Genomic DNA, 26953 nt, shown 5'->3' on the forward strand with positions numbered 1-26953 from the left:
ATGTCCTGCGCTCTAGGAAATACATCCAGTGTTTCTCAGTTACATCACTCGGCGGTAACGGAAGGCACAACACATGACATTAATAGGCAGAACAAATGATTTTTGCTACCTGTTTATGTGATGGGACCAGTCTGCACAGGGAATCCCTGATCGAGTTATGGATAAAGTGCCCCGGTACGACTCTCCGTTGTCTTCATAACACTCTGAGGAAGAACAGGGTAGAGTTTACTTTAAACTTTTAAAGATGTTAACGGTCTCATTAAATAGTACCAGGAGTGAATAGAATACTGAGCCCAGCAGTTTCTTAATCACCTGAATGCAATCAGTGAGTGGGCATACTCAGAGAACGACATACATAGTTTGGGTGGCTGTCTGCTTGTGGTTTGGTCCAATTGCGTAACCGATGGTTCTCAAATATAATATGAACAATGAAATAGTAATATGCTTGCTCTTAAAAAAGGAATTAGAAGAGGGGCATCAGTAACAAGTTGGACACGTGTGGTCTTCTTACTGCAATTTTAAAGCAGAGAAACATGGGGAATGACAGTGAGCACCATTGCCAAGGTCTGGTGTTTTTGTTCTTCCACGAAATGGAATTCTTTGGGCAGCACACTGCCAAGTGGCTTGGTCCTAGGGGAGCAATAAACAAAGTGTCTTATGTAACCCATGACATAGCTTTTGAAGCGTACATAGTCCTTTATTTCTATCCCATTATTCATGAAACAACAAAGAAGGTTTAAAGCTATTTATAAGGTATCTGCCATTTCCTTTGAAGTGCGGTGCCTAGAAAACACTCTGTTAGTCTTACAGGATTAGTTGGACACTTTGGGAGACAACCTCAATCCTGTGAGTTCAAAGACAATCAGTGCAAGTAACAGAATAAGTGTCCAAAAATGTTGAACTGTTTATTTTACTTGAAGTTGACCAGACAAATTACCTATTTTTTGTGTGGCGTCAGCATCACACCTGGGGATGTTGGTGCAGTTGGCTATCCTCTGCTTCGGGTCAGAAGTGAAGCACCATGGGTAACCTGCGCCATCAGGGTTACGGCAGTAGTTCTCTCTGAGGTCCCTATAACACATACACAGACTACAATTTAAATGTTGTTGCCAAGGACTGTACTTTCACAGCGAAAGCTATACTATTCAACTTTGACTTTCATCTACTGTATTTTCCCCTTGGAGTTTCAACCTTCACAGGCACCTTCGACACACCCCAGAATTGAATCCGAGATGTCAGGCGCTGCACAAAAAAATAGAACATTACTCACTTGCATTTAAAGTTCTGCGGGTGAAAGGAGTGGTTATGGGGAAACTGGGAGTCCCAGCGCTGACACGTCACACCCTCCGGAGTGACATTCACTGTGCCTCTGTAATCTATGCCCTTTCCCTGGACACAGGATGTTGTTTCATTGACATCATTGTCCTCGCTTGTGTCAGAGTCTAGCAAAGAGAGAGAGAGAGAGAAAAAAAACACATTGAAATTGTAGTCGTCATAAGTGCAGGCCTGAGAAAGAAGGCCCAGGGAATAGGTTGCTGAGTAGAGTGAGATGTATTATGTGAAGGCAGGAAGAAGGGCGGGAGAGAGGGAGGGAGATGATAATCCCTAGAAGAATGTGTCATGTTTAACCTAGAGGCAGATGATCAAAAACAGTAGCGCTCCCCCCTTAGTTTCAACTGCGATAGCAAACTTTCTGTGTATGTTTAACACCGGTGCCCCACATTCTTGCATGTATACGGACATCCACACCAAAATGATCTGCAGAAATTTAACTTTCTGATGGCATATAATGTCCAAGGTTGCTGAAAGAAAAACCCGGAGCCTAATAATATTTATGAAAACAACTCCTCATAATTTAACATTAAAATAATTTTATTTGTTTTAGTTTTTTAAATTGAAGGACAACGTTAGAAGTCATGTCCAACTCGGGCCTGGCTGGGGCACCTTTATCCACCGGGAAACTATTCCAAACATCTTCAGATGGAATTCTGCTGTTCAGCAGCGCAGGGATCGCAGTACGGAGGGAGCGCCCTTCTCCCCGCCGGATTTCTGTCTCTGTTTCTTTAGCCTTTGACAAATGAGTTGGGAGAAGAAGGAGGAGGAGAGGGAATGTTTTGAAGCCGAAAGGAGAAGGCGGATGGAAAAGAGGGATTCCTCGGCTTGATGTAATGCATGCCAGTGTCTGTGTGTGCACTGCGCAGCGCAGGTCAGTGGTTTTTATCTTTCCGAGGGCAGGCATTGAGGGATGCACACATCTGGACAAATGGAGAGCTGTAAATCATAACATGTACTGTGTGCAGAGGACATGTGCGTATGTGTCTGACGGAGACAAAGAGAGATGATCTGTCTGTTTGTGGGTGCACATGTGAGAATGTTTCATTGTGCTTTCGAGAAGTAATAAAAGGACAAATTCTCCAATTGTGTAACTTCTTTTCCACGTTCATTCTACTCCTTATCCCCTACGTCTTTTGTAACACATATGATGTCAAAAGGCCTTTTTGTTTTAGAGCTTCAGCTAGTGATTACCCATTTTTGATTAAAGGTGGAGTCAGAAACTCTGTAGAATGATTGTTGTCCAAATCACCTTTTCGTAGAAATCTGTGAATGTCCCCTCACGATCAGCTACTTGTCTATTCTGTGTGCACGCTTAAAAAAAATCTGGTGTTGCTACACCTAAGCCTAAACTCTGTCAACTGGCATGTTGCTAGCTACGGTGGGCCCCCTTTGTTTACATACCTTTAGTTTACATACAAGTTTACAGAGCCTAGGGCAAGGCTGTGTATCAGATTTTTTTAAAGCGCACACACAGTACGGACAGGTAGCGGATTGTGAGGAGATATTCTCTCCTTTAGACAAAAAGTGATGTTGACAACAAGCCGTCTCCAGAATCGCTGACTCCACCTTTAATTGGTTTATCCTTTTTTACGACTGTTTTGATCATCCAACAGTTCAGTGACGTTTGTGCCTTGGATGACAGAAAGTGCATTCATTGTGGTTTTCCCCTCAACATTTCTTTTCATGTGTCACTCGTTAATATGTACTGATTTTCATGTCAATAAAACAACTAATACACCATTGTATGGCTGTATGTGATGCATCTCCGTACAGTATACTCTATTGTAACACTTTTTACAGTCCCTCTGTGGCCTCTGTGAGTGGTGTCGCGGTCTCTTGATTCAGACCCTCCCCCTCGCAAACAAGCCATTTACTCTTTCCTTGTTGCGGTAGAAGGATTGGAAGCCGAGCGCCACAAGAAACGCCCAGCCGGGTAAACAAAGATCTTATTAGACTCTGCAGGGGAGAATAAGGGGCTTTTTGCACTTACGTAGCTCACCACAACACACCCCCAACACCACCAAAGTCCTTTTTTTAACAACCCCCATGATACCCTCCAAACCACTACGTCTGTTAAAAACAAACAAGCAAGGAGTTCTCAACATGATGTCCACTTTTAAATCTTATAAATGAATTCCACACTGCATGATACACACACTGTCATAAGGCTGTTAGAACTCCAGACTTCGAGACAAACCAGCAACAGACTCATCACAATGCTGAATAGGTTGTCCACTAAAACCCAAAGCGCAGACTTGTAGTACAGTATTTAATACAGCACATAGGGCCCCCTTACCGCACACAGTGATGTTGCAGTACTCCCACACAGTCTTGGGATCCATGGTGTAACACCACGGACGAGGACGATTATCTGGGTTACGACAGTAATTGTCCCTTAAATCTTTGGCCCGATACCTGGGAGAGGAGACAGAGAGAGGACGCGGGGAGGAAAGAAAATAGGAAGGAGAGAAGTAAGTCATAACAACTGGTGAGATCTACCTCTCCGGAGTATTAGCATCATTTCCTTTAAGCATTCTGTCATGGATGTGTGCAGCATTGTCCGTGAGTGAGGTTTAGTGTGCTCTGCAGCTTACTTTTTAGGCTGGAAGTGGTGTTTGTGAGGCCTTGCAGAGTCCCATCTCTGGCACTCCTTGCCACTCTCGGTATGGTCCATTTTGCCCCGGTAATCTTCCCCATTACACGTCATACAGACTTCTGTCAACAAAAGAAAACATTGTTTATCTAAACTTGTAATGAATGCAAGCTCAGTTTATAACTTCAAGAAGGAATTAAAGGTGGAGTCAGTGATTCTGGAGAACGCATTGGTGAATATCTCTTCATGATCCTCTACCGGTCCTTTCTGTGTGTGCACTGAAGAAAAACTAAATCTGGTGTTATTACACAGCCTAGGCTCTGTAAACTGGTATGTTAACAAACAGATCCTTAGCTGTGTATTAACATTGGATTGTGTTTCGGCGCACACACGGTATGCACAGGTAGCAGATCGTGAGGAGATATTCACTAATTTAGACCAAAATGGATTTTGACAATAAGCATTCTCCAAAATCACTGAATCCTCCTTTTAGCTGCAGAAACATTGATTATGGTAAGAAGAACACCTCTAGAAAAAAGGCACATGAGAGTTATTTGCGGCCAAATATTCACTGTCCAGTCAGTGATGTCATTTGGGAGAGCCTTACCCTCTGAACACTGTGGAATGCCACACTCCTCAGCTCGTACGTTTGGGTCTGTGGTGTAGCACCACGGACCACCGGGATCGTTGTTGGGATTCCGGCAGAAGTTCTCCCTCAGGTCTTGTGTTGGGTACCTATCAGGATAAAACCTACAGGGAAGCAGACAGACATTATTGAAAGTGTTAGACGATACTGTAAGCTGTATAAATACATTTTTGCAGAGGATTTACTTGGAACACTTGGCTGCTCCAGTGGTGTATACAGTACCGCACCTGCCTGCCAGCCCTCTCAGTAACAAGCCAAATCCATTTTGAAAAGGCATTTACATTTGAGATGTAAGCTTGATTCTGAGAAATGCAATGTACCACTACCTACACAGCATGGCCAGGTTACATTCTAATTCCTAGAATGAACAGTCACTGGAATCTCATGCAAAGTAAGTCAATCAATATGCTTCTTCTTCTTCTTTCTCTCGGTTTGCACCTTTTGCAGGATCACCTTACCGGTTCCTACCATATGCCTGCTCCCTCGTGTGTGAAGCAGCCAGGCTCTGTCACAGCGCAGTAACCACAAAACAGCCAGAACAATGACACGAGCCACTTGGAGCAGCCCAAGCAGGTCTTTTTGCTCGCAGCCTTTGAAAAAAAAAACTGTTTAAACCTAATCCCTCCCTGTCAACGGCTGCCTCACGTCAGTGTGAACGAGCGACTTTTAAACCTGTAAGAAAAATAACCTGCCTGGTTCAAAAACATATGGGATGTAACAATGGGGGAGCTGCAGCAGGTCGCCCGTACTAAATGGACAGTGTGTGAAATTCTACTCTGAAATGATGATGAAATACTGGCATGTCAGCACCCCCTAAACCACACCGACCACATTCCCCCCTCCCACCCAGGGAGACACAGAGGGAAGACAGACGGAGGAGATGTGGGCACGAAGAACAGAAACAAGTTAAGTGACTGATTAAGTGCCTAAGAGGTAGAAAAGGGAGCATATCAGAGTGGGGAAAATAGGCGTTAGGAGTTTAAATGATTATCTAAAAAGATATCACTGTAACACTTTAGATAATGCTAAATAAGCAATAACAAAGCATTAACTAACCATTTATAACTGCTAAAGTAATGCTTTATATAAGCATTAACTAAGTATTCACTAACCATCAATAGCATTAACAACGCATTAACCAACAGTTGATTAATGTACCCTTGTTGTAAAGTGTTCCCGAAATCACATATGCAGGAAAAGAAAAGAAAGAAAAGAAAAGCGAAAAGGACCAGAGTCCGTCCTCCCTTCAGCAGCTTGTCTGAACACTTTCCCCCAGACGATGACTCTTTTCTAGGGGGAGTCTGCTCTGCTCTCCCCTCCGTGCCCTGGGGCTTCCACAAGGCTGCTACACTAATGCACAACATCATTCAACCCAGAACTAGAAGAAGAGAAATCTCAGGCAATCTAACTTAGCCGAGAAGAGAGAAAGAAGGGTAAGGTCTTAAGCTGTAGATCATAGTCCCAACGTTTATAAAAACTTTAAGGAACAGTGGCAAGACTAATGGCAACATTTCACTCATGCATGTAAAAATGACTTAAAGCCCCTGAAAATCCAAATTCACAAAATCCTTCTAACTATGTAATTTTGGGAGTTTGTTGCATGATAGGAAGCATGTTAAAAGATGTAGGCATATATATCTATTCAAATAAAAGATATTGTCATTTAAGTTTGATAAACCTATCAAAAATTTGGTTTACATTAGGCGGGCTATGCTATGGTTCTTATGTCAAAACAAGTATTTCAGCAAGGCAGTCCTCTCTGCCTGAACGTTCTATAAAACATTTTATACGGCTAAAACAGTAAAAAAAAAATGTATTCATTGTTCTGAAAGCTTATTGAGACACCCACCTTGGACATAATATATTGATTTTTAATATTTTAGACCAGGTTTCCAGAGGCTTTAACACTTGTTGCCCTTCAATCTTGTCTGCCAAGAGTGAAAACTCACGTCAAACAATTTTATTATTTTATAGTAAAGAATTGTTAATTTATGGAATTAAAGGGAATGACAAGGTCCTTCGCTTTACAAAAAGCCTTATCTGGTGAGAGAGTCCGCAAAAAGGCCACAGCATGGGAGCAAGTTAGCTATAATGATGTTGTGCTAACAGATGTTGGCCAGTTATTCATCTCTTTGCCAAAGTCTGTTCCCATCGGAGTGCAGGCAGACACATGCTTCGCTCCCCGGGCCCGGCAAAAACACATTGGCTAGATTTTGTATATATCACAAAAGATGAAATCTAGACCTGAAGTGACTGCAGCAAAATGTCCAGCAACATGCATGCACCTGGTGATTATGGAACAAACGTGGTCATGCTCCAACGCCACGGCAGCCAAAAGGAATAAAGTATCCAGAGATTAAAGCCGACACGCAGGGACTTTGTGAATCTTAACACGTAAATTATGATTTTTATTTCAAAGCGGGAGACTGACATCTGAAAGCTGCTGCCGTGCAAAGGGATGAATAAAAAGGAATGGAATGAATAAAAGTATTTCAATGTTATCTATTACTATAACTCTCTAGAAACATGGTCAAAAATAGTACAAATCAGTTGTGTCTTAAGAAGTTTTTACAAAAATATGATTGACAATAAATGATCATAAATATCATAAAACTTAGTTAAAAAAAAGCTTTTTTTACTGTCTCGACTGTGTGGGCGTGGCCGTATCGAACGGTATCCATGGCTACAGTCAGTTTTTATAGAACGTTCGGGCACAGAACTGCCGTGATTGGTTCAAAATACTTATAGTGTCATAAGAACCAGAGCGAAGCTCGCCTAATGTATACCGAATTTCTGTAAAGTTTATCTAACTTAAATGACAATATCTTTAATTTGGATTGATGAATTATGCCTCACTCTTTTCAGATGCTTACTATCATGCAACTAACTCCCCCAAATGACATAGTTAGAAAGATTATTTGGGGGATTTGGGATGACAGGGGCTTTAACACAAACATTTTCTATTTAATTGTCCTGACCTCACCGGAACACCTCTTTTAGGGCCTTGGTTCAACCACAAAATATAGACAACAGGTGGAAGTCCCATTCCGGGAAGGGAACCTCCTGAGAAATCACCCCTAGCCGCACGGTGACTGCTCAGGCATGAAAATAATAGTTACCTGAAAGTCAAATGGTGCGTGGTTCATTACGGTGGTAATTCTCCACAGCGGGACAGTCCCCATGTTAGGTAACCCCACGGTGGCACTAAATCTCCCTCAAGTAAAGCTCCCATTGACCCTTTGGAAAGTTAAATGTTGCTGACAGGCCGGGGCGATGTTGTTGGACATTACATTTGCCACCTGGGACAGGTACTGGAACCGTGTGTCTAATAAACAATGACAAAGTATTCCTTAATGCGAAGAGCTGCTTCTGGAAAAAAGGAAAGAGGAGTGGATAGAGACCAGTAATGCGATGTGATTTAATTTTTTTTTCCAGGGGGGGGGGATCACTGATTTGTATTTTTCTCTCAGCATGTTTGTGGCTTTGTGAGCTCAGCTGGACAACAGACAGAACATGACTTCTTTCTTTCTTTCTTTCTTTCTTTCTTTCTTTCTTTCTTTCTTTCTTTCTTTCTTTCTTTCTTTCTTTCTTTCTTTCTTTCTTTCTTTCTTTCTTTCTTTCTTTCTTTCTTTCTTTCTTTCTTTCTTTCTTTCTTTCTTTCTTTCTTTCTTTCTTTCTTTCTTTCTTTCTTTCTTTCTTTCTTTCTTTCTCCCCATCTGTCTATCTTTCCCTCTGCACTCCTTCAAACTCTTAATACTCGTCTCAAACCCCCCTCCCCTCCGTGCAAAAGTCAAAATATCTTGAAACTAACGAGCCCCGCTAATGAGACGCTGGCACAGGACCATCGTCACATATTCACTGAACTTGCCCTTTGGAGGAAAAACACAATTCTGGGATACACCTGATCCCCGACAGAGTGGCAAGAAAAACAAACTCAATGGAAAAAGGACATCCCTCCCTTTGCGTGTTTGCGAGAAAAAAAATCTGACTTAACTCACTGCTGGCTAAACATTTTCACCCCATCTCCGAGCCTCCAACTTCCCTTAACCCCCGAGGTGCAAGCGGAGGATCTGAGCATCAGTAAATCAGCGGCAGAGGCCTGCTCAATATCAGACACAGGGAAAATGAGAAGGAGCATCCATGAAGCCTACAGATTAGAGAAGCGGGCTTTGAAGGCTGCTGGTTCAAATCTACCAGAATCTGGCGCGGGGGGAAGTGAATGATTAAAACCGTCCACTCCTAGTGTCACGCTAGCAAGGCACTGCAACCCTTTAGGGTGACATATGAATGGTTGTGACCATTTCTCCTCCTCCCGTGAAAAGGCCCCTATTTCCGCAAAGATGGTATTTTTTTATATTGACTTTCTTGGTTAAAAGAGAGGACTTACGTGTGTTCATTGATGTTATTATCTGACCAAGCTTGGCAAGTGATGTTTGACTTCGTCCAAGACCTCCTCCCTCTGTAGTTGTACTTGGTGCCGATGATACACTCCCTGATATAATCTAAGAAAGAGCAAAGGCATACAAGGCATTTGAAAACATACATTTGTGTTATTTTTTGATACGAGCTGTCCCTGTGTACTCGTTGTGTGCCAATTTATAAAGCGTTAAGTCAATTAAAAGTTGATTTGTGTTCGCTTGCCCTGACCATCTGGAATATAAATCCCCATGTATGGTCAATAAGACATTTTTACAGCGAGAGTTTTTAGTGCATCCCAGCTTGAAGGTTATACCTAAAACAGACCACAACAAAGTTTCTGTAAATTTTGCAGTAAATTCTCTGAAGTGTTGGATTCCACAGCGTGCAGCGGAGGGAAAAGCCTCGCCTGTCCGACTGTAAACAATGAATTTTCTTGTTTACCCAACACTTAAGTCTGCTACATGTTTATACACGCGGCTCTCCCCGCTACAGTGTTAAACAACAGGGGGGGTGAGAGGGATTGCTTTAATTGTGTCAACAGAAATGCCAAAGTCCTTAAAAGAATATGGGGAGCAGATGCAAGAAGCAGAGCCTTTAGTCACCCGCAAACAATTTGCCTGAGTAAATCCTTGAAACCTTCTCAAAATGTTCTCATAAGAAAAACACCATAAAGTCAATTTGAAGGGACGTAAAACAAATTACGACATTTACCTTTCTTTTCATACAAAGTGAAGTTGAGGTTGGCCTGCTTCTGCACACCGTGGGTGAAACGGTCGAAGGGAAGCAAGTGGCATTTCCTGTTGTGCCGTTGGAAGTTGAAAGCCCTGTCGATAGAAAAACGCACAGGAAGTAGTTGAGAGATGAACAAATGATAAACACCCAAAATATGTAAATACTGCGTCTACACAGGAGAGGAGCAGGGTGGGGTGGGGTGGGGTGGGGAATGTGACATGGCAACGAAGAAAACCATACGCTGGATTTCGGGGAAACTAGGGATGCACCGATCCACTAGTTTTAGTTCCGATCCGATTCCGATATCTGGGTTTTGGATATCGGCCGATACCGATACTGTCCGATACGATATCCTAATTATTATACATTTTTTTGTTGGTGGTGATGTTATGTGTGAGGCTAGGAATGCTTAAGCAATTCTAATTTAAAAGAGCAAGATATATACACATGCATATAGGTTTATCTTAAAGGCAGACTATGCAATATTTTTATGAAAATATCAATTATAGAGTCACTCAAAAATAATCCTTCTCAATGATTACTTCTGCCCCACTAGAATATGTGGTGGTGTGTTTGTCTGCACAGTCTTCCTCTCTCTGGCTGTATCTTACATAGTAGAATTTGTCACAGTGCAGAAGCCTCTCCACTTCCTTGACTTGGGTTAGCTTTGGTTAGCTCACTGGCTAACAAACTGTTATGTACTGTATGTCTAACTATGAAGTGGTGTTCTCTCTCCCTCCACCGAACGTCGGCGCATGCTCGCACAAGCTCGTTTGCTCTTTCATAGTAAAAAAAAAAAAAAAAAAAAAAAAAACTTTTTTAATATCGGAGCCGACAGTCCGATATCCGATACGCAGATTTCGGCCATATCGGACCCGATACCGATACTGGATCGGATCGGCCCCATCCCTAGGGGAAACTTATAGAAAACTAAATAAAAAGGGAAGTTATGGGGGGGGGACAATCACCTGCAGTTGAAGTTTTTCTTGACCTTCTTGCACTTGCGTGCACAGTGTTCCTGCGATCGGCTGCTTCGTACAAAAGGGGCCTTGGGACATTCTGTACAAACCAGCATGTGGCCCTCAGACTTTTCATACTTCTGTAAAGACTGATGAGTGCCTTTACAAAGACCTGTTAAGGACAAGAGAACACAACATGAAAATACCATTCTGCATGTTTGATGTAGTGACATTATATTTGCTGATGGGGCCTGATACTGTGATAAAAATATATATTTGGGTTCTAAATTGGAAACACTGTTATATTGAATGTCCAAGCTCTGATTATTATTAAGTTAACACACTTTGTGCTTAATTATCAAAATTACCAAACAAATATGAATGATTACATCGTCAGAAGTCTCAGTTCACGGGAAACCCAGATTTTATGTTAATGTCCAATGAGATGACCAATTCACATTATTGTTAGCCCTTTCCATGCCCGGCGCTTTAATCATACAACTGTCTTTAGTTTAGTTAGTTAGTAGTTGTAAATTATTTCTCATCTCTACCATCCATCCCATTGAAAACAGAGTGTGGCAGTTTTGTGAAGACAATTTGTTAAACAGTGAAGGGGACCTTAAAGTTCTCGCTCAACAGAAAAGACAGGTGGAGCTATCGTCTGTCTTAATATTTTTGTATTTTATTAATAAAGCTCCAATATTATTTTCATTTTCAGGTTCAAATTTGTAATTTGGGTTATTACTAGAGGCTGCTTTCATGGTGTCAAAAAAACACTTTATATTTCTCACAGGGCCATTGCAGAATGGCTCTTTTCAGCGTCTGTCTGAAAAGCCCCATTTTAAAGTCTCTTTAAGCCCCGTCTTCCAAAAAGCCCATTATGCGCTGATTGGCCCTTGATCTAACTGCCTGTTTGAACCTAACTGGCAGTAGTTGGATTTAGGCGGTTTGCTTATCATAGATGTCAGTAGTGCTTAGTGAGGTTGATAATGAGGGGGCGTGACTTCTGCCCTTGTGACATCATGTGGGGGAACATCTGAACGGGATGTTTGATCACAGGTTTTCAGAAAGGTGGAGGTGGAGAAAAAGAGAGAGGGTTGTTTTTCCATATTAATGCTGAAAGACAAAGCATTTTGCAAAAAAGGTGACCTTTAAAATGCCCGGTGTTGCTCAATTACTCTCCTTGGCATTGACCTCATTTTCTCAGCAACAATCCCTCTCCTCTGTGGGGTTATTTAATGTTCAAAATATGAGAAAAAAAGTGGCATCCCTGGTTTGGTTCAGCCTTTTTTTGCACGCCATGCCTCTGTCTCTCTTCCCTTGTTTCCTGGCACTACCTACACTGTCAGCTATCAAGTGACATAAATAAATAAATACAAATTTCAATATTTTTTTGTCCCTTCTGCATCAAACATTACTCAAACACTGGGAGACATGGCCAAACAATTCACTGCTGCTGTCAAGGTATACCGGGACAAGAAGAGGAACTTGTCAAGAGGATACACATTTTCTCCTGGTGGTTTCACTATTAGAGCAGCGGAAGGCAAGACAACTGGCTTCAGGGTCTTGGCATGGAAGCAGAGGAGTACAGATGAAATTATTTCACTGGGGTGAACAGGGGTGGCCCATCTGTCAATGAACGAAAGCATCCCTCAACTACACTTTGCTAAAGCCACATGCTTGTTGACATGTAAGCATCCGTACTAATGAATCATACTGTCGTCGACATTGTCCCGAACCCCTCGATACTACAGTATGCCTGAGAGGACATTCTTTTTGGATTGAGCTTCAGCTGTGCAGGCCAAGCAGACGTAGTGGACTACTTTGTGGGTGTATCTGACACAAGTACGAAGTGTGTCCAGGACCAAAGCCCAGCTTCGAACCCAAGGAAGCTGTCTGAGAAATGCAGCGTGGGTGCTGCGCCGCGAAGCAAATGCCAAGAGAACAGAACGATGAGCGTCCAACAGGTTGATGTGCTCCAGTGCTTCGGTTGGAGATTTAATACTCATGAAAGCATATCTCACATTTTTACTGCTTTTTCAGAAAGTGCCAAAAAAAATCTACTTTTTCCAACAACTTTTACTACTTCACGGTATTTGCTATGCCAATCATCCTGGTGGTTGTAGATAAATTTAATAGATTTATGTGATTCCTACAGGGACCCATTTCGATAACTTGCATTCACGACTCCTCAACAGTCACAAGGTTCTTGCAGTTCAAACTACGATGGCATTCTGAATAAAATAAAGTATATCTAAAAAGGGAAAATTATTTTATTGTTATATTTATGGAACTTTGGAGAGAGCCAGCCTTTTAGAAGTATATTAAAATAAATGTCTACCATTGCAAAGACAACGCACGATATACCTGAGCTCCAAGTGGGTTCAAAAGCAGGACATACACCATAATTTAAGTCTAAATCCTTTGTAATACAAACCCTTTAATTCTAGTGGAAAAAAAGGTTAAGAGCCCATCCTTCCACTATAAATGCTGTTTCTCGAGGGCTAAAACAACATCTTTAGACACACTGTGTGTTTAGGTACAACAGTTTCCTACTTATAATTAAGGGCAAGTGCGGTATAAATCAAACAGGAAAATCTCAGGCTACCAGGTTACAGCTACGTGCTCCTGTGCCAAGATCCCGACACAAGGCGTTGTGTGTGTACTTAGGATACTGTAAACGGTGGAGCGTTTAGAGTCTCTTCGTGGTTGAAAATGGTTTTTGGTGGTGGTGGGGGGGACGTGTTATTAATGTTTGGGCTCCCCTGGACCACATCTGGCACTCATCACTGTGTTGTTCCAGCCCTGATGTCTGGCCAGGCCGCTCAATTAGATTTCACTTAGTCTCTTCCTCTCCTTGCAGTCAAGACTCCTGCTATCTCCAAAATCCAGAGCATTTGCAGAAGTTGGAGATTATAGTAAAATATGCTGCTCGATGGGCGAGGTGAGGGAGAGAGGTGAGATGTAATGAGAAGAGGCAGCGAATGGCTTCAGGTTGGAGTCCCCTGGTTTGGGTTGAACAATGCAGAGAGGAAAGGTGAATGACAACTCCCACCTTGGTGAACCTCCATTGAGCAAACAACTGTCACCTGGAGGTGTGTTTGAGCAAAACAAACTGTCCAAATCGTAATATTGGAAATCACAAAATGTATACATTTAAGGGCAGTTTGGAGAGGAAAATGGTATTATAGGAACAACAGGAAAGTAGCAGGTTAAAGGTGCACCTCTGTCTGGGAATTAAGCAGACATTACATCTGCTTCAGGGAGCGCAAAATGGGCTCAGCAGCCAGATGTTAGAGCCCCTAACCCAGCCCTCCCCTCTGTCACACACACACACACACACACACACACACACACACACACACACACACACACACACACACACACACACACACACACACACACACACACACACACACACACACACACACACACACACACACACACACACACACACACACACACACACACACACACACACCTTTTCTGTCAAATGTAGGCTATAGGAATACCTCAGCCCACAGCACACGTTTTACTTTCCCCAACTCAGGGCGGTCAGAGGTCAGGGTCGGCACCCCTCCCTGGAGAGGGAAACTATCGATACAATACTTTACTCAGTGACATGTCAGCGGGGCGGATGTAAGCTGGTATTATGTCCAGTTATGCATGAATGCCTGAAAATGCATGCACCTTAGCTGCAGGGGAAACCCACCAGCAGACATTCAGAGTGATTATTAAGGCACAATTGTAATAATGATACAATCTTGATAATGACGATACATTGGTTTTTAGTAGCTTTTTAAATGTGTAAAAATGAATGTTGGGTGTCAAATGTACTTTGTCAAAGTGGATTAAATAAAGTAAGCTATGTGCTGATACAATCATTATGAATTTCATAGGGAGTCAAAATGACTCAAAGTGTGTGCTGGTCATTCTTTTCAGTTACAGTGTGACAGCATTGTTCGGAAAAAGGAGAAGGGTGAATTCGGGTAATCAGGGACGTTTTTCGCAATTTTGACTTCAGCGACCTATTGCGATATCCATCTAACACATAATATCAACACATTATACATTTCTGAAATCCCTGAGATGTTTTCTACAACATCAGAAGATTTTTTTTTAGATATGATACCAAGAAGAGATATGCCACAACTATTAGTTATTTGTGACAAAATAAATATTCTGCCTAAATTTGATAATCTGGGACAGGTGACGTTGTAATCTGGGACAGTTGTATTAGCCTTTAAAAAAAAGACTAAATCACCTTATTTTCTGCAGTTTAGCCTCAATATCAAAAAGTCCTACAAGCATTGTGGAAAAATTACACAAAGAAGGCGGAATAAGTCAAATACATTGTACACCTGATGAACTGATCTACCATGTGCAATCATTCAAAACATTGTCTTTCAGTCGTGGTCTCTTTTCCTGACATTGTGGGGCCATTGTACTCTGTAGGCCTAATGCATTGAATTTTGTACATTATAGGTTATATATTTTTATATATTTTATGAGATAGGCTATTGTATTATAATTTGCATTAGTAGTTAAGCACTGTAAATGCATTTTGGATCATTTAAATGACTGTCCCAGATTACCCAAACCATGCTGTCGCAGATTATCAATCATATTTGATAATCTGGGACGAATACAAAAAAAAACAAGAACATGCATTATCTTTGAAAGATTTATATCCTTAACATTAAATTGATCAGAATCCTATGTCTCTGACCAATTCTCGAAATTCTCAGGGGAGCTTCTGTTTGATAAATGCTCTCCCTCTTCCTGTGACATCCCCCCCATGAAGTCATATCATTTCAGTTGCGTGACATTCATGCTAATCCTGTAGTAAAAGTTTTTTTTTTTTAAACTTTGTTAGAAAAGGATCCCAGATTACCCAATGTCCCAGATTACCCAAATTCACCCTATCTATAAAGGTGCATGCATTTTTTCGGCAGGCATGCAGATCTCGATATAACACCTGCTACTATGACACCGGGACGTACTCTACTGTAATCACCAAATAATCTGCGCCTCGGTCAGAGCTCGTTTGGACGCGTGTGAATGACTGGTGGTCGTGTGAGCTCCCCCGGCTGTACCGCAACATGAGCCTAAAAGCAGACCTGCACTGTACCCCAGTTGGCGTCGGTGCAAGAAATCCAGGAGTGTTTATTACTTAAATTACCACGACTAATTCAAAAGTGTAATGGCAAAAGCGGCGACAATAGCACATGCACATAAAACCAGTCACTTTGGCACGGCTGTCTACCTTTAAGGCAATGCAATGGTGCGCGTCCTTATCCTTTTATATACTTTCTGATTATCCAATATGCCTATTATTGCACAGAACAATGTAAATGCATTCACGACAGGCGACTGGTCTGCAGAAAAATTTGCTTACCGGGGGATTAAGCCCATGCACCAAAGAAGGAGCATTTATTGGGATGTTCAATTATTTCATTCAAAGTTTAATTGGGCAAAGAAAGTAATCACACGTGTTGCAACAGTCTCTCCCTGCTTTCACACAAAGCAGCCTAACGTGTGCTCTTCTCAAAAAGTGTATACAACTGCAACAGTAAATTATTAAAGAGGGCGGCTCGACTGTACAAGACAAGGCTTGTGATCAAGTTCCCAAGATGCCAATCAACGTCACAGTATGTAATTAAAAATAGATCACAACAACGTGTTCTTTTTAAAAGTGGGCTGCTCCAGCCAAGTTTTACACATTTTAAATTCCATTTAAAATATCTAAATTTTTTTTTATTGGTTATTTTGCCCAGGTTTCTATTATTTCTCGACTTTTTCTTCAGCCTTTTTCTCACTTCACTGCATGGAAAATTGCATCAAATAAAATAAACTAATTTAATTCTTAAAGTGGGACTCAAATGCCTCACATCAAACATTGATCATGCATCATCTCCAAAAAGTAAGCATGCTCTCCCCGTCTTACCTGTGTCCAATATAGTGACCACAGCACACACCAAAGCTTGGTAAATCCATGCGTTTGTCCTCATGGTTAAGGTCTATTTGAAAGCAGGTTAGAATCCGGATGAATGGAGCGACAGACTCGGTGCTTGTGACCAGAGTGTATGGCTACTGATGACCAGCAGAAGACTTCCTCACACAGATGCCACTTTTTCAAGAAAGCACACGACCTCGGTTCAACCCCCCTTATACTTGAGTTTGCGCTCCTCTCTGTCAGCGTCTCTCCTCACCACTGTCAAGTCCACTGGAATATATATACTACAACTTCCGGTCTTTACTTTCAAAATAAAGACGGATGTGACTCACAAGCCAAAACAAGTCTGGTGATTTTTCCTTTTATGTCAGCGAATCTCAATAACAAATCCAACAATGTTTTAATTCTAGCATAACAAATACATCAATTAAACAACGTATGTGTCCGTGCCAAAGACATAGTCAACAAAAATTATTCAAATAAACCAATTGGCCAAACTTTTTAATGCTGATGTTACTACTTTGAATCTATAATGGCTGTCACATCCCAGTATCAGAAAATAGTGCCCAGCATCATCCACAATTAGAGATAATGTAGTTAATGACAAGAGGTTTACCTTAACTTCTTCACTAACTAAAATAAGTTATAGTTGGAAAGTTTCGTTTCTGATTTTGTGAGTCATACTGTATTTCGCGCTGGGAGATAAACTTTAATATAGGTGTATTCAACACAGCAACTATATAAGATCATGACACATGACACCACTTTCTAATAATCAGCTCTGTGAAGTGTTAATAAGTTTCAGTTGATAGCTTAATTGCTGTATATGTTATTTTAGTTTACTTTTTAAATCTATCTGGCTGCTGTTTGTCCTCTTGTATTCTCTATATTTGACTTTTTCGTGAAGGGACCAAAATCCCTTTATCAACCCCCCTATTAAAATCAACGTATTAATAGGTTTATAGGTTAATAGGCTAGATGGCTTATTAAGGATTTGACTTCTATGACTGCCCAGCTAGGCAGGCATTTCGCAATGTGGCAACCCAAACAAGTTTTTAATTGATGGCTTATAACTGATCTAGGAGCATTAGGGTTTGTTAAAGAACGTGGTACCCCATTTAAAAGTGTGTGGCGATGCTGGACTGGATACAGCCAAAGGAATGAACTGATGGAAGGTTTTGGTGGCCATTGCAATTACTGATAAACAGTGGTTTCGGGCTGGAGGTCGTCATACGAGATCTTTTTGACAGGATCCTCTTTCTGTCTCTCCTCACATCGCCCCACTTTGGCTCAACTGAAAAGGCAGATGGGATTCTTTACATGGTACGCCACAGAGCACTTGGCACAAAGCAATGATTGCGTCCTCAAAGGATTACAGTTGCAAAAGGCCCTAATGCATTACCAGGCAAAGTGTACAAGCATAAAAGCATACCAAACTAGCAGGAAAAACGTCCCCTTTCTGCATGAAATCCTGTTGACATTGAACTTGGGCCAACTGGACCCACTGACATTAAGAGGCCCTTAGTTTTGATTGAGCTTCGGTTCAGTCAATTCAACGTGTTGACTTTAAGGGGCATGTATGCATGTTTAGACATACAGTAATTTGGATATTCTGAGTCTGTGTCATGCACACTGCCACTCTCAGATGTATGTGCTCAATAAAGTGACGAACCTTAGAGTGAACTGCACAAACCTGTTAGAGTGGTGCACTGCTGTGCAACATCAGGAGGCCGCAGCTTTTCTTTTGAAGTAACATCATGACAACGATGACAAATATCTATTAAGGACTGAGGAAAAATGTGTCCTTCTGTTCAAACTATCCCCACCAGAGAAATGGGAATGGGGTCAAAGAAGAGTGCCAAGAGTCTGTTCATGGCTTATTCCAAAGGCATATTTGAGACTGACCTCGCACAGCCCCCATTAAGAACTATATAGCCTAGTAAATGCCTAATGGTAAATGGACTCAAATTATTTAGCGCTTTTCACTGATTTTCTCAGAATGTAAGCGCTTTACATTGTTTGGCCTCATTCACCCAATCACTCATACACCAATAGCAGTAGCTACCACGCAGGGTGAAAGCTAACCATCGGGAGTAATTTGAGGTTCAGTTTCTTGCCCAGGGACACTTGCACCTGTGGCAAGAGGCAGGGGATCAAACCACCAACCTTACGATCCAATTGACAACCGCCCTAGCTGCTTAGCCACAACCACTTGTTTTTATACATATCCATTTGAATAGAGCACATTACAGCATGCATCTTTATAATATGATATAGTATGATATATCTTTATTGTAGGTATATAATGTTGATTACTGGAGTTTAAAGGTGCCATAAAGGTACAATAAGGTCGCTATAAAGACATTACTGAGCACCGCAGACACGGTATTAATCCCTCTAGGGACATTATAAGACATGACTTGTCCTTGTGTGTGTGTGTGTGTGTGTGTGTGTGTGTGTTTACGTGAGGCAGCTGGAAGTGATCCTATTTAGGTACCAAGTACAGGACTTTTGTTGGGCCCTAACCCCTTTGACAGGAAATCCACACTTCAGCCGTTAACGGGAGGCGGACTTAAAGCCCTCCAGAGAGAGACGCAGGGGAACAAATGGTTTGAGGTAAATGCCAGACGCCCGGCCCTCCCTCATTAAGACGCGTGCAGGCCATTTCGCCTTTCTTTGGTCCCTTTTTCTCTCTTTGGTCTGTGTGTGTGTTTGAAGGAAAGCACCAGCAGGTGTAGAGACGTGTGTGTGTGTGTGTGTGCGTGTGTGTGTGTGTGTGTGTGTGTGTGTGTGTGTGTGTGTGTGTGTGTGTGTGTGTGTGTGTGTGTGTGTGTGTGTGTGCTCAGGCGGCTTTAGGCCTTGGCAGCAGGCGCAGAGGTGCACTGCACATCGCACCCCCCAACGTCAATCAGTGTCAGCGCAAAGAAGAAATCCAGACGCCCAGAAAATCCGGAATCTGGAGCAAATTGCGGTAGATCGGTACCTTTTGAACTGCAGCGAGCCCTGGTCCCCTGTGCTCCACAAGCCTCAGGTAAATAAGTTAAGTCCGACAGCCGATTACGTGTCAAGGGAAAAGATGTTGGAAGCGAGAGTGCTCTTTCGTAACAGACCAAAACAATGGGAGTAATACATTCCAGGATTTATATTCTTAACACAAAAGCATATTGATGCGGATACCAACATGTCCGTCCTTCTGCAACATTGTTAACAAGAGTCATGGGGAGCTTGGCATGTGCTGCGATGTGCAAGACTGATGAGCAACCTTTTTAAAGAAAATATATCTTATATCTAATCAGTTTAACTGCCAGTAACAATAGTATCCAGTTCTTGGAGCTTAAAGCTGGGGTATGTGATTTCTGATTGGTCAAAGTTAACATGAGCTGTACACTTTGACCAATCAAAGCTAGGCTCCGATTCTCTGTTCTTATTGGGTGTTGGGACTGTCCATTCACTTTGGCACGACTTTGTTGGTGTAGAGCGTGCCGGGGAGGGACCAAAGAGAACAAGTGGAGCGGTTGAGGTATTTGGATTTGAATCTCTATCCCAACTGCCATTTTCTCTCCAAATCCTCCACCCCAGCTTTAATCACAAGCTACTTCCGATCCGATAGCAGTGTCAGTAGTAGATGATTTCCAGCTAACAAGTGAGCACCCCTAAACGAAGTGGAGAAGTCTTCAGTTGTCACAGGGTACCCTGAGAGTTACATTTCATAATTATTTCCTTGCTGTATTTCTTAAGGAATCATCCCATTGTTTCTTCATCTTTCATAAGCTATGGCAGGAGAGTTGTAATAGTTGTGTTGACAAAACGGAAAGGAAACAAATCTGGTTTCACATCTTGATTGAAATGTGTTTGTTGTCTTTGGCTAGTTTATCTGCTTAAGGCATATTTTGCACTAAACCGGAGTTGGCGTATAATTGCTTTTGTCTAATTTTCTCTTAACGCCAAAATAAACACACACCCATTTTTTGGCCTGCTCAGCCACGCCAATAGGTGTGTACAGGGAAAGTGGGGATGCGAAGGAGGGTGCCCCATAGAGATGGCTAGTGTTGATCATAAGGGAGAGCTGGGAGTTTTTTTTTCACATTGTCAAGTCAGAACCTGTCAGCACTCAAAAATTCAACCTAATTTTAAACCTTTTTCTAACCCGCCCCTTACTGTGCTACACCAACATGTGGGATTCTTAGATAAACTACTTTTTGACATGATGTGTTTATCCAGATGGCGTTCATACTCACATCATGTACTTGTATCTTTAAAGGTGCACTATGTAACCTTAAGTGTGTTAGAAAGGTGAACATTTTCTCATTACTGAATAAAAACAATTCCTCACAGGAAAATTGGATCCGTCAAACAGTGTTTCACTGTTGCTGTTTACAGCAGCAGGGCCCAACGTTTTATTAACACAAATATTATAGTCTTATGTTTGGTTCAAGCAGGTGCCTCAAAAAAAATTGTACTTTGATTTATGATAGAATTTTTCCATATTAAGAATTACATGCCGCGAAAAAAAAGTTTTGTAAATGAATTGCTGGCTCTGCTAATGTAAACAAATACCCCTTCCTTGAAATTGCGTAGTGCACCTTTAATTGTTACACGTACGCCTTAACACAATTCCAAACAACTCCAAAAGTACACCGTGGATCGCTTAATCAGGTCTCCTAACTGCTTTTATTCACCTTTGATACACAAAATGTTTAGTTATAGAAAGTTTTAGTTGGAAACTCTTTTGGACCAATCTAATCTCCAACATGTCAGTGGTCACGTACTGTATCAATGTCTTCTTTTGTGATTGTGAGAGATTTGGTGGATTTTACCCGGACTAACCTTATCTGGGACTGTAGCTTGTCATTAACAGAGTTAACCGTTCCACATGCAGGATTTAGCCCTTTCTCTCTAATTGCTTTACACCCCAGCCGCAACAACCCCCCTGCCCCCCCCCCCCCCCCCCCCCTTGTCCCCGCATCCCTAGCCATTCCCTGCACATGAAGGAGGCTAATCACCGGTGTGATCTCCCTCTTTCCAAACCTCTGACCTCCCCGACACTACAATAACAAGGGTCCATACCAGTCCCCCAACCCCTCGATGCTTTCCTCCTCCAATTAGGAGGGTGCCTTTTCCCCATGCAGATGACAGATGAGGGGTCACGGGGTTGTCGGACCCCCTTGCTCGTTTCTCCCATAGTGCCCACTGAGGGATGAAACGGGAGGAACGTCCTTGCCTTGGGGAGTGACAAGGAAAAAAAGAGAGTTAAGGGATGGAAGTCGCACTGACATAGATAAATGACTGCTGGAGAACTGGGCACAGGAACACAAAGTTTTGGGGGAAGAGGGGTCGTTGGGTCGGAAGCAGATGGGAAATTAGTCCTGTTGGATGGACTTGAGAAGGAAAATGGGACCCAAGGATAAACTGAAGGTCAGGAGTGGAAAAAGAGGGTAACGCTTTACAATAAGGGTACGTTAATGAACTATTAGTTAATGCTTAGGTAATGCTATTTACAGTGACTTGCATAGTTAATGTTAATTACTCATTAACTAACTGTTGATGCTTAGTTTTTAACGGTAACCTAATACTTAGTTAAGCTAGCATGCTTACATAGTTAACTAAGCATAATGGTTAGTTCATGATTATTAACTAACAGTTAATTATCGTATACCTTATTGTAAAGTGTTACCAAAAAGGGTGAGAAGGGCTTCTGCAGCAAGACTAAAACTGTGACATAACGTAGGGAGAATCGGAGGTCCGAACAAAGAGATAGTGAGCGAACTGAGGGATTGAATGACCAATAGTAAAAAAAAGGGAAAAAAAGGAAACGGAACAGGGGAGAAGGGAAAAGGACAGAGAGATAAGGCACCGCTCGCTGTGCTGAGCTGCTGTAGCGCTGAGCCCTTTTCCTCCGCTGTAATAAAAGTCCGCAGTCCAATGAATCAAGGCGTTGGGGGCTTTGCTCTCTCTCTCTCTCTCTCTCTGTTGTGTGTTATGACCACTGCTAATGGCCAGCAGATGTGGAGGTATTTCACAAGTGTGCCGTTGGAAAACATTCCCGCACATAAATCCAATTAGGTCGGACCCTGCACACAAGCTAGCTATAGCGAGCAAGCGGTGAGGCGCCAAAAAACTCTACGGACACAGTTGACTTAAATAATCAGATTTACCACAGCAGGTAGAGGGAAGTGTAGAATCAGTAATGGTTTAAGACTTTCTGAGCTTATGTAAACCAATGTTTTAATTCCGGATTTTGGCTATTTGGGTTTTGTCTGGTTTGGACGTTGCGGTTGCTTTGACAAAATGTTTTTTTGCTGTCATTGTTTTCTTTTGTAAGGTGGTCTGAAAAGCAAAACAAAGTTATACTACAGGAGAGAGAAGATCCACAAGATAATGTAACACACATACACAGAATTGTAGACCCTAGGATTTAGACCACAGTCGTTTCATCAATTGGAAATAGTCAGTTTTTCCAGATCATCGAGCGTGAAATCAAATAATGACAAAATACGGATCAAATAACCATGTACGTACTTTGTCCCAAGTTGATAAACCTTGAGGCATCAGCAAAAGTTCAACATAATCATGGTTGCTCTTTGGAGTCGTTCTCCAAAAAGCTATTTTTTCCTCATGCTACAAAGCCTTGTGGGGAGAAGACACTGGTAGCCAGATGATCCCTGGCTTATATCTGTCATTCCAATAAGGATCTGATTTAATGGGGTGAGATAAATGGCCTCTAAGCTATCAACATTTATCGCCTTAATGAAACTATGCAAGAGATAACCGTAACATGTTAGTCATTAAGTCCTTGAATTGCAAAGCTGGCTCGCGATTTCGGCTCGATTCACTGTGGTCTGGGATGCATAAATAGGTCATTTACATTGGACAGAAAGTATTTCAAGAAGTCACTCAGCGTTCAACACAAACTCTTCCTATCACCATGATTGCAGGTAAGGTTGCTACACCTGTCAAACTCGCCATTCACAGTACATCACTTTACAGTTTACAAAGATAACGCTAGCAGATTTACCATACAAATGTTTTCAGGAACCTAATGTTTGTCTTACAGTAAGACTCTTACTGATACTTTAAGTATTTTAGAAGGAAATGCAAACATGGACATGCATGTCATACCAACAAGTCAATAATCTCTCAAGAAGATAATCATAGTAAAGGACATTAAACAACCTAAAATTATGCATTGTTTTTGCAAAGCAATTACTTTAAAAGCATTTTACAAGACATTATTATAGAACAAAATAAATTTGAATGATACAATGAATTGAAAAATCACAGTTAAGGTCGTAAAAGTCAGTAAACAAGCCTTCTATACTGTATGTGGGTTTCTGGGACACTCTGTCCTAAGGACCCCTATTTCAGATAAGGAAAAAAACTCTAGAAAAACTGTTAAAGAGGGACAACATATATGGAACAAAGCTTGGGAAGAGGGAAATACGGGGAATCCCACCTGCAATGCCAAACAGACATGCACCAGATCTTGTGTGTAGGGAATAGACCAATATGGTAAACTTACAGTATGGACAAGCAGGATCACGGATTTATAGATACTATAAACATATATGAAAGTATGGATCCAGGAGAACTTCCCCGAGCCACATAACTTCCTCTCCACCACAGAGACCTGGGATCAGAACAGACAACACAAACACACGAGAGGCAAAGCACACACACACACACACACACACACACACACACACACACACACACACACACACACACACACACACACACACACACACACACACACACACACACACACACACACACACAGAAACCATTCACATAGATACGAGAAGGGAAACAAACACACAGAGGGGGAGAGAGACAAGGACAACATGCACGCAACGGAGAGAAATAACAGTAGGCCAATGCTTCACTTTTAAAAACAGGAAAGGATTTCGATTTGAAGATGAGGAAAAACCGCAAGTTTGGCTGGAGTCTATGGAGTGCAAACTTCCCCAGACCAAATTTTAAAGCAAAACAGAGCTGCAAATGTTACCCCTCAGCTTTGATGGAGAAGCTTCTCCCTGGCACAAAACGTTTAGTTCTGAAAGAGGCTTTTCCAACTTGACCTGTTAGAAAGCGATTTTTTTCAGCACGAACAGAGTGCAGACAGGGAGCAGATCACGGGGAGAAATTCAAAGACAAAAAAGTGATTTTGACGGGGGGCGACCGTGGTGTAAGTGGTTAAAGCGCCCCCCAATAGAGGCTCAGTCCACAGAAGCAGCAGACCACGGGTTCGAATCTGGCCCGTGGTCATTCTCTGCATGTCATTCCCCTCTCTACACCATTTCATCTTTGTCTCTCCTTACTGTCTAATAAAATCACAAAATGTCAACAAGTGATATTGACAACATGCATTCTACAGAATCACTGACTCCACCTTTCAGTGTATTAGTGCATTAGTGTATGCTAATATTTAGAGCATATTTTAGAGCAGATAAACAAAGCCTACAAAAAGAGACTACCTCCTATTAGAGTAACATGCACATCCCTTCAACAAATGGAGAAATCTAACGCCTGACAGAGTGTACCATTGAGCGAGTCCGTCAAAGCCCAGCTGTCTCTGATCCCTAAACCCGGGATCAGAGATAATGGCCAACGCTTCCCCACCGAATGGAGCGATCGCATGCCGCCTATCACTCAAAAGGAACAGTTTGTCAGCTCTGAAGAATTCTCAGCTGAGAGCAATACTTTTGCTGCAAATAAGGCGTGAGGGAATGCTGTTCAAAAGTTAATACAATTATATCACCATTTGTTCTCTCAGTGCATACGTAACATGACCAAGCAGTTCAACTTAAAGCTTGAGTCAGCAGATTTAGACACTTAAGGATTTAAGTGATTTAGAAGGAACACTGTATAGAATCTATAGATACATACTACTTTACTATATTCAAACACTATAGTCCCACTCACGATCACATTTAGGTCTGACACTGTCCCAAAATGGTTATGTGGGAATAATTTTAGTTTTGGGCCACGACAAAGTGAAGTTAATGTTATTTATTGAATAGTGTTTGTGATTCATACCAATAGACTAATTGATTACATGTGCTGTTTGTGAAAATTTCTCACCGATGTCAAGTCTACTTTGCAGCAGTTTTATTAAACCTGTTGAACCATAATGAACCTAAACCACTCATGTTCCCCTGAGGCTCCTGTGACATTTGGGTGTGATCCACTCCACCTCTAAAGAGAATATGAAGGATTTATAGCCATGCATTTCATATCCAATTAAACGTCAAATAGATGATTAATAGTCCATAGTGAAATAATGCTGCAGCCTGGGATTGTATAGGTTCAGTAGCCTAGTTCAGCAAGAGCAAGAACGACTTTGCAAATAGCGCTGTATTAAGCATTTTTTATTTTCCGCGTCAATATACTTGCTAACGCGTTTACCTTGTTTCCTATCAGAACCCTCCGCTGTGGCTATTTACAGTTGCTAAGGTATGGTTGGACAATTGCTGTTCACTGGTGGGGTTTAGTGAACGAACAATTGTCTGGCATTGGTCTACAACATTCTTTTTTTTTAACTCTGCAAAACCTTGGCTGCTGCTCTGAAAACATCAAATTCATCCTAAATAATGCTAAGAAAGTGCTCAAGGAGCTCTGAGGAACTTTCAGACACCACTTTAGATGCAAGAGAGCAGAACAACATTTGATACAAAGCCTGCAAATAGAAATAATAACAAATGTTCTGTAGGCATGGCCAAGTTGGCTAACATTGCCGATAACTCAGTCAGCATTCTCCTCAGGATGCATTACATTAAATCAAGTTTTTGTGCAAACAAAGTGAAGGCCAGGTCCTGAAAAAGACTTGACATATTTTGTCCACATTTGGTCTTGAATATCAATAATAATACTGGTGTATTTTTTAACTCAAGTAGCAAACAGACCACAGACAACATGTCCTGGACACTGACATGATCTCAGCACTTGCAACAGTACATACGATCTGACCTAGAGTCAGCGCCTAGCACTGACTGTAGCCTACTGTGTCTGGATCGTGAGCTATTGTTTCTAGTGTAGCAGCTGGTGCATGCTTGTCTGGCACCTCATTTACTGCTAACTGGCTCCACGTGTGTAAAAGGACAGGTCCAGATACATTACATGTTCTCTCTGGACACGTTCTGAGGTCCACGTATAAAGGTGCAAATGCACACCTCGCCACACGCCACAGACAGACACAGATAAACACACACACACACACACACACACACACACACACACACACACACACACACACACACACACACACACACACACACACACACACACACACACACACACACACACACACACACACA

The 26953-nt window shown here is 41.8% G+C and overlaps 1 protein-coding gene across 1 annotated transcript in view; it reads right to left on the reverse strand.

The window, feature by feature from the left end:
• The window catches only part of LOC307268184 (hepatocyte growth factor-like), a 25727-nt gene extending 8937 nt beyond the window's left edge, over positions 1–16790 (reverse strand). Inside the window, exons 1-10 of the mRNA XM_080050726.1 lie at positions 16632–16790; positions 10694–10856; positions 9705–9817; positions 8962–9076; positions 4536–4678; positions 3930–4050; positions 3632–3750; positions 1271–1442; positions 938–1071; positions 110–203 (exon numbers count right to left, since the gene is read on the reverse strand). Coding sequence (XP_079906852.1) covers positions 110–203; positions 938–1071; positions 1271–1442; positions 3632–3750; positions 3930–4050; positions 4536–4678; positions 8962–9076; positions 9705–9817; positions 10694–10856; positions 16632–16695 — 1238 coding nt within the window. The 5' untranslated portion in view covers positions 16696–16790. The remainder of the gene's footprint in view (positions 1–109; positions 204–937; positions 1072–1270; positions 1443–3631; positions 3751–3929; positions 4051–4535; positions 4679–8961; positions 9077–9704; positions 9818–10693; positions 10857–16631) is intronic.
• Positions 16791–26953: the final 10163 nt, after the last annotated feature.

Source organism: Ammodytes marinus, assembly GCF_949987685.1.
Source record: "Ammodytes marinus genome assembly, chromosome: 22".
Classification (NCBI taxonomy): domain Eukaryota; kingdom Metazoa; phylum Chordata; class Actinopteri; order Uranoscopiformes; family Ammodytidae; genus Ammodytes; species Ammodytes marinus.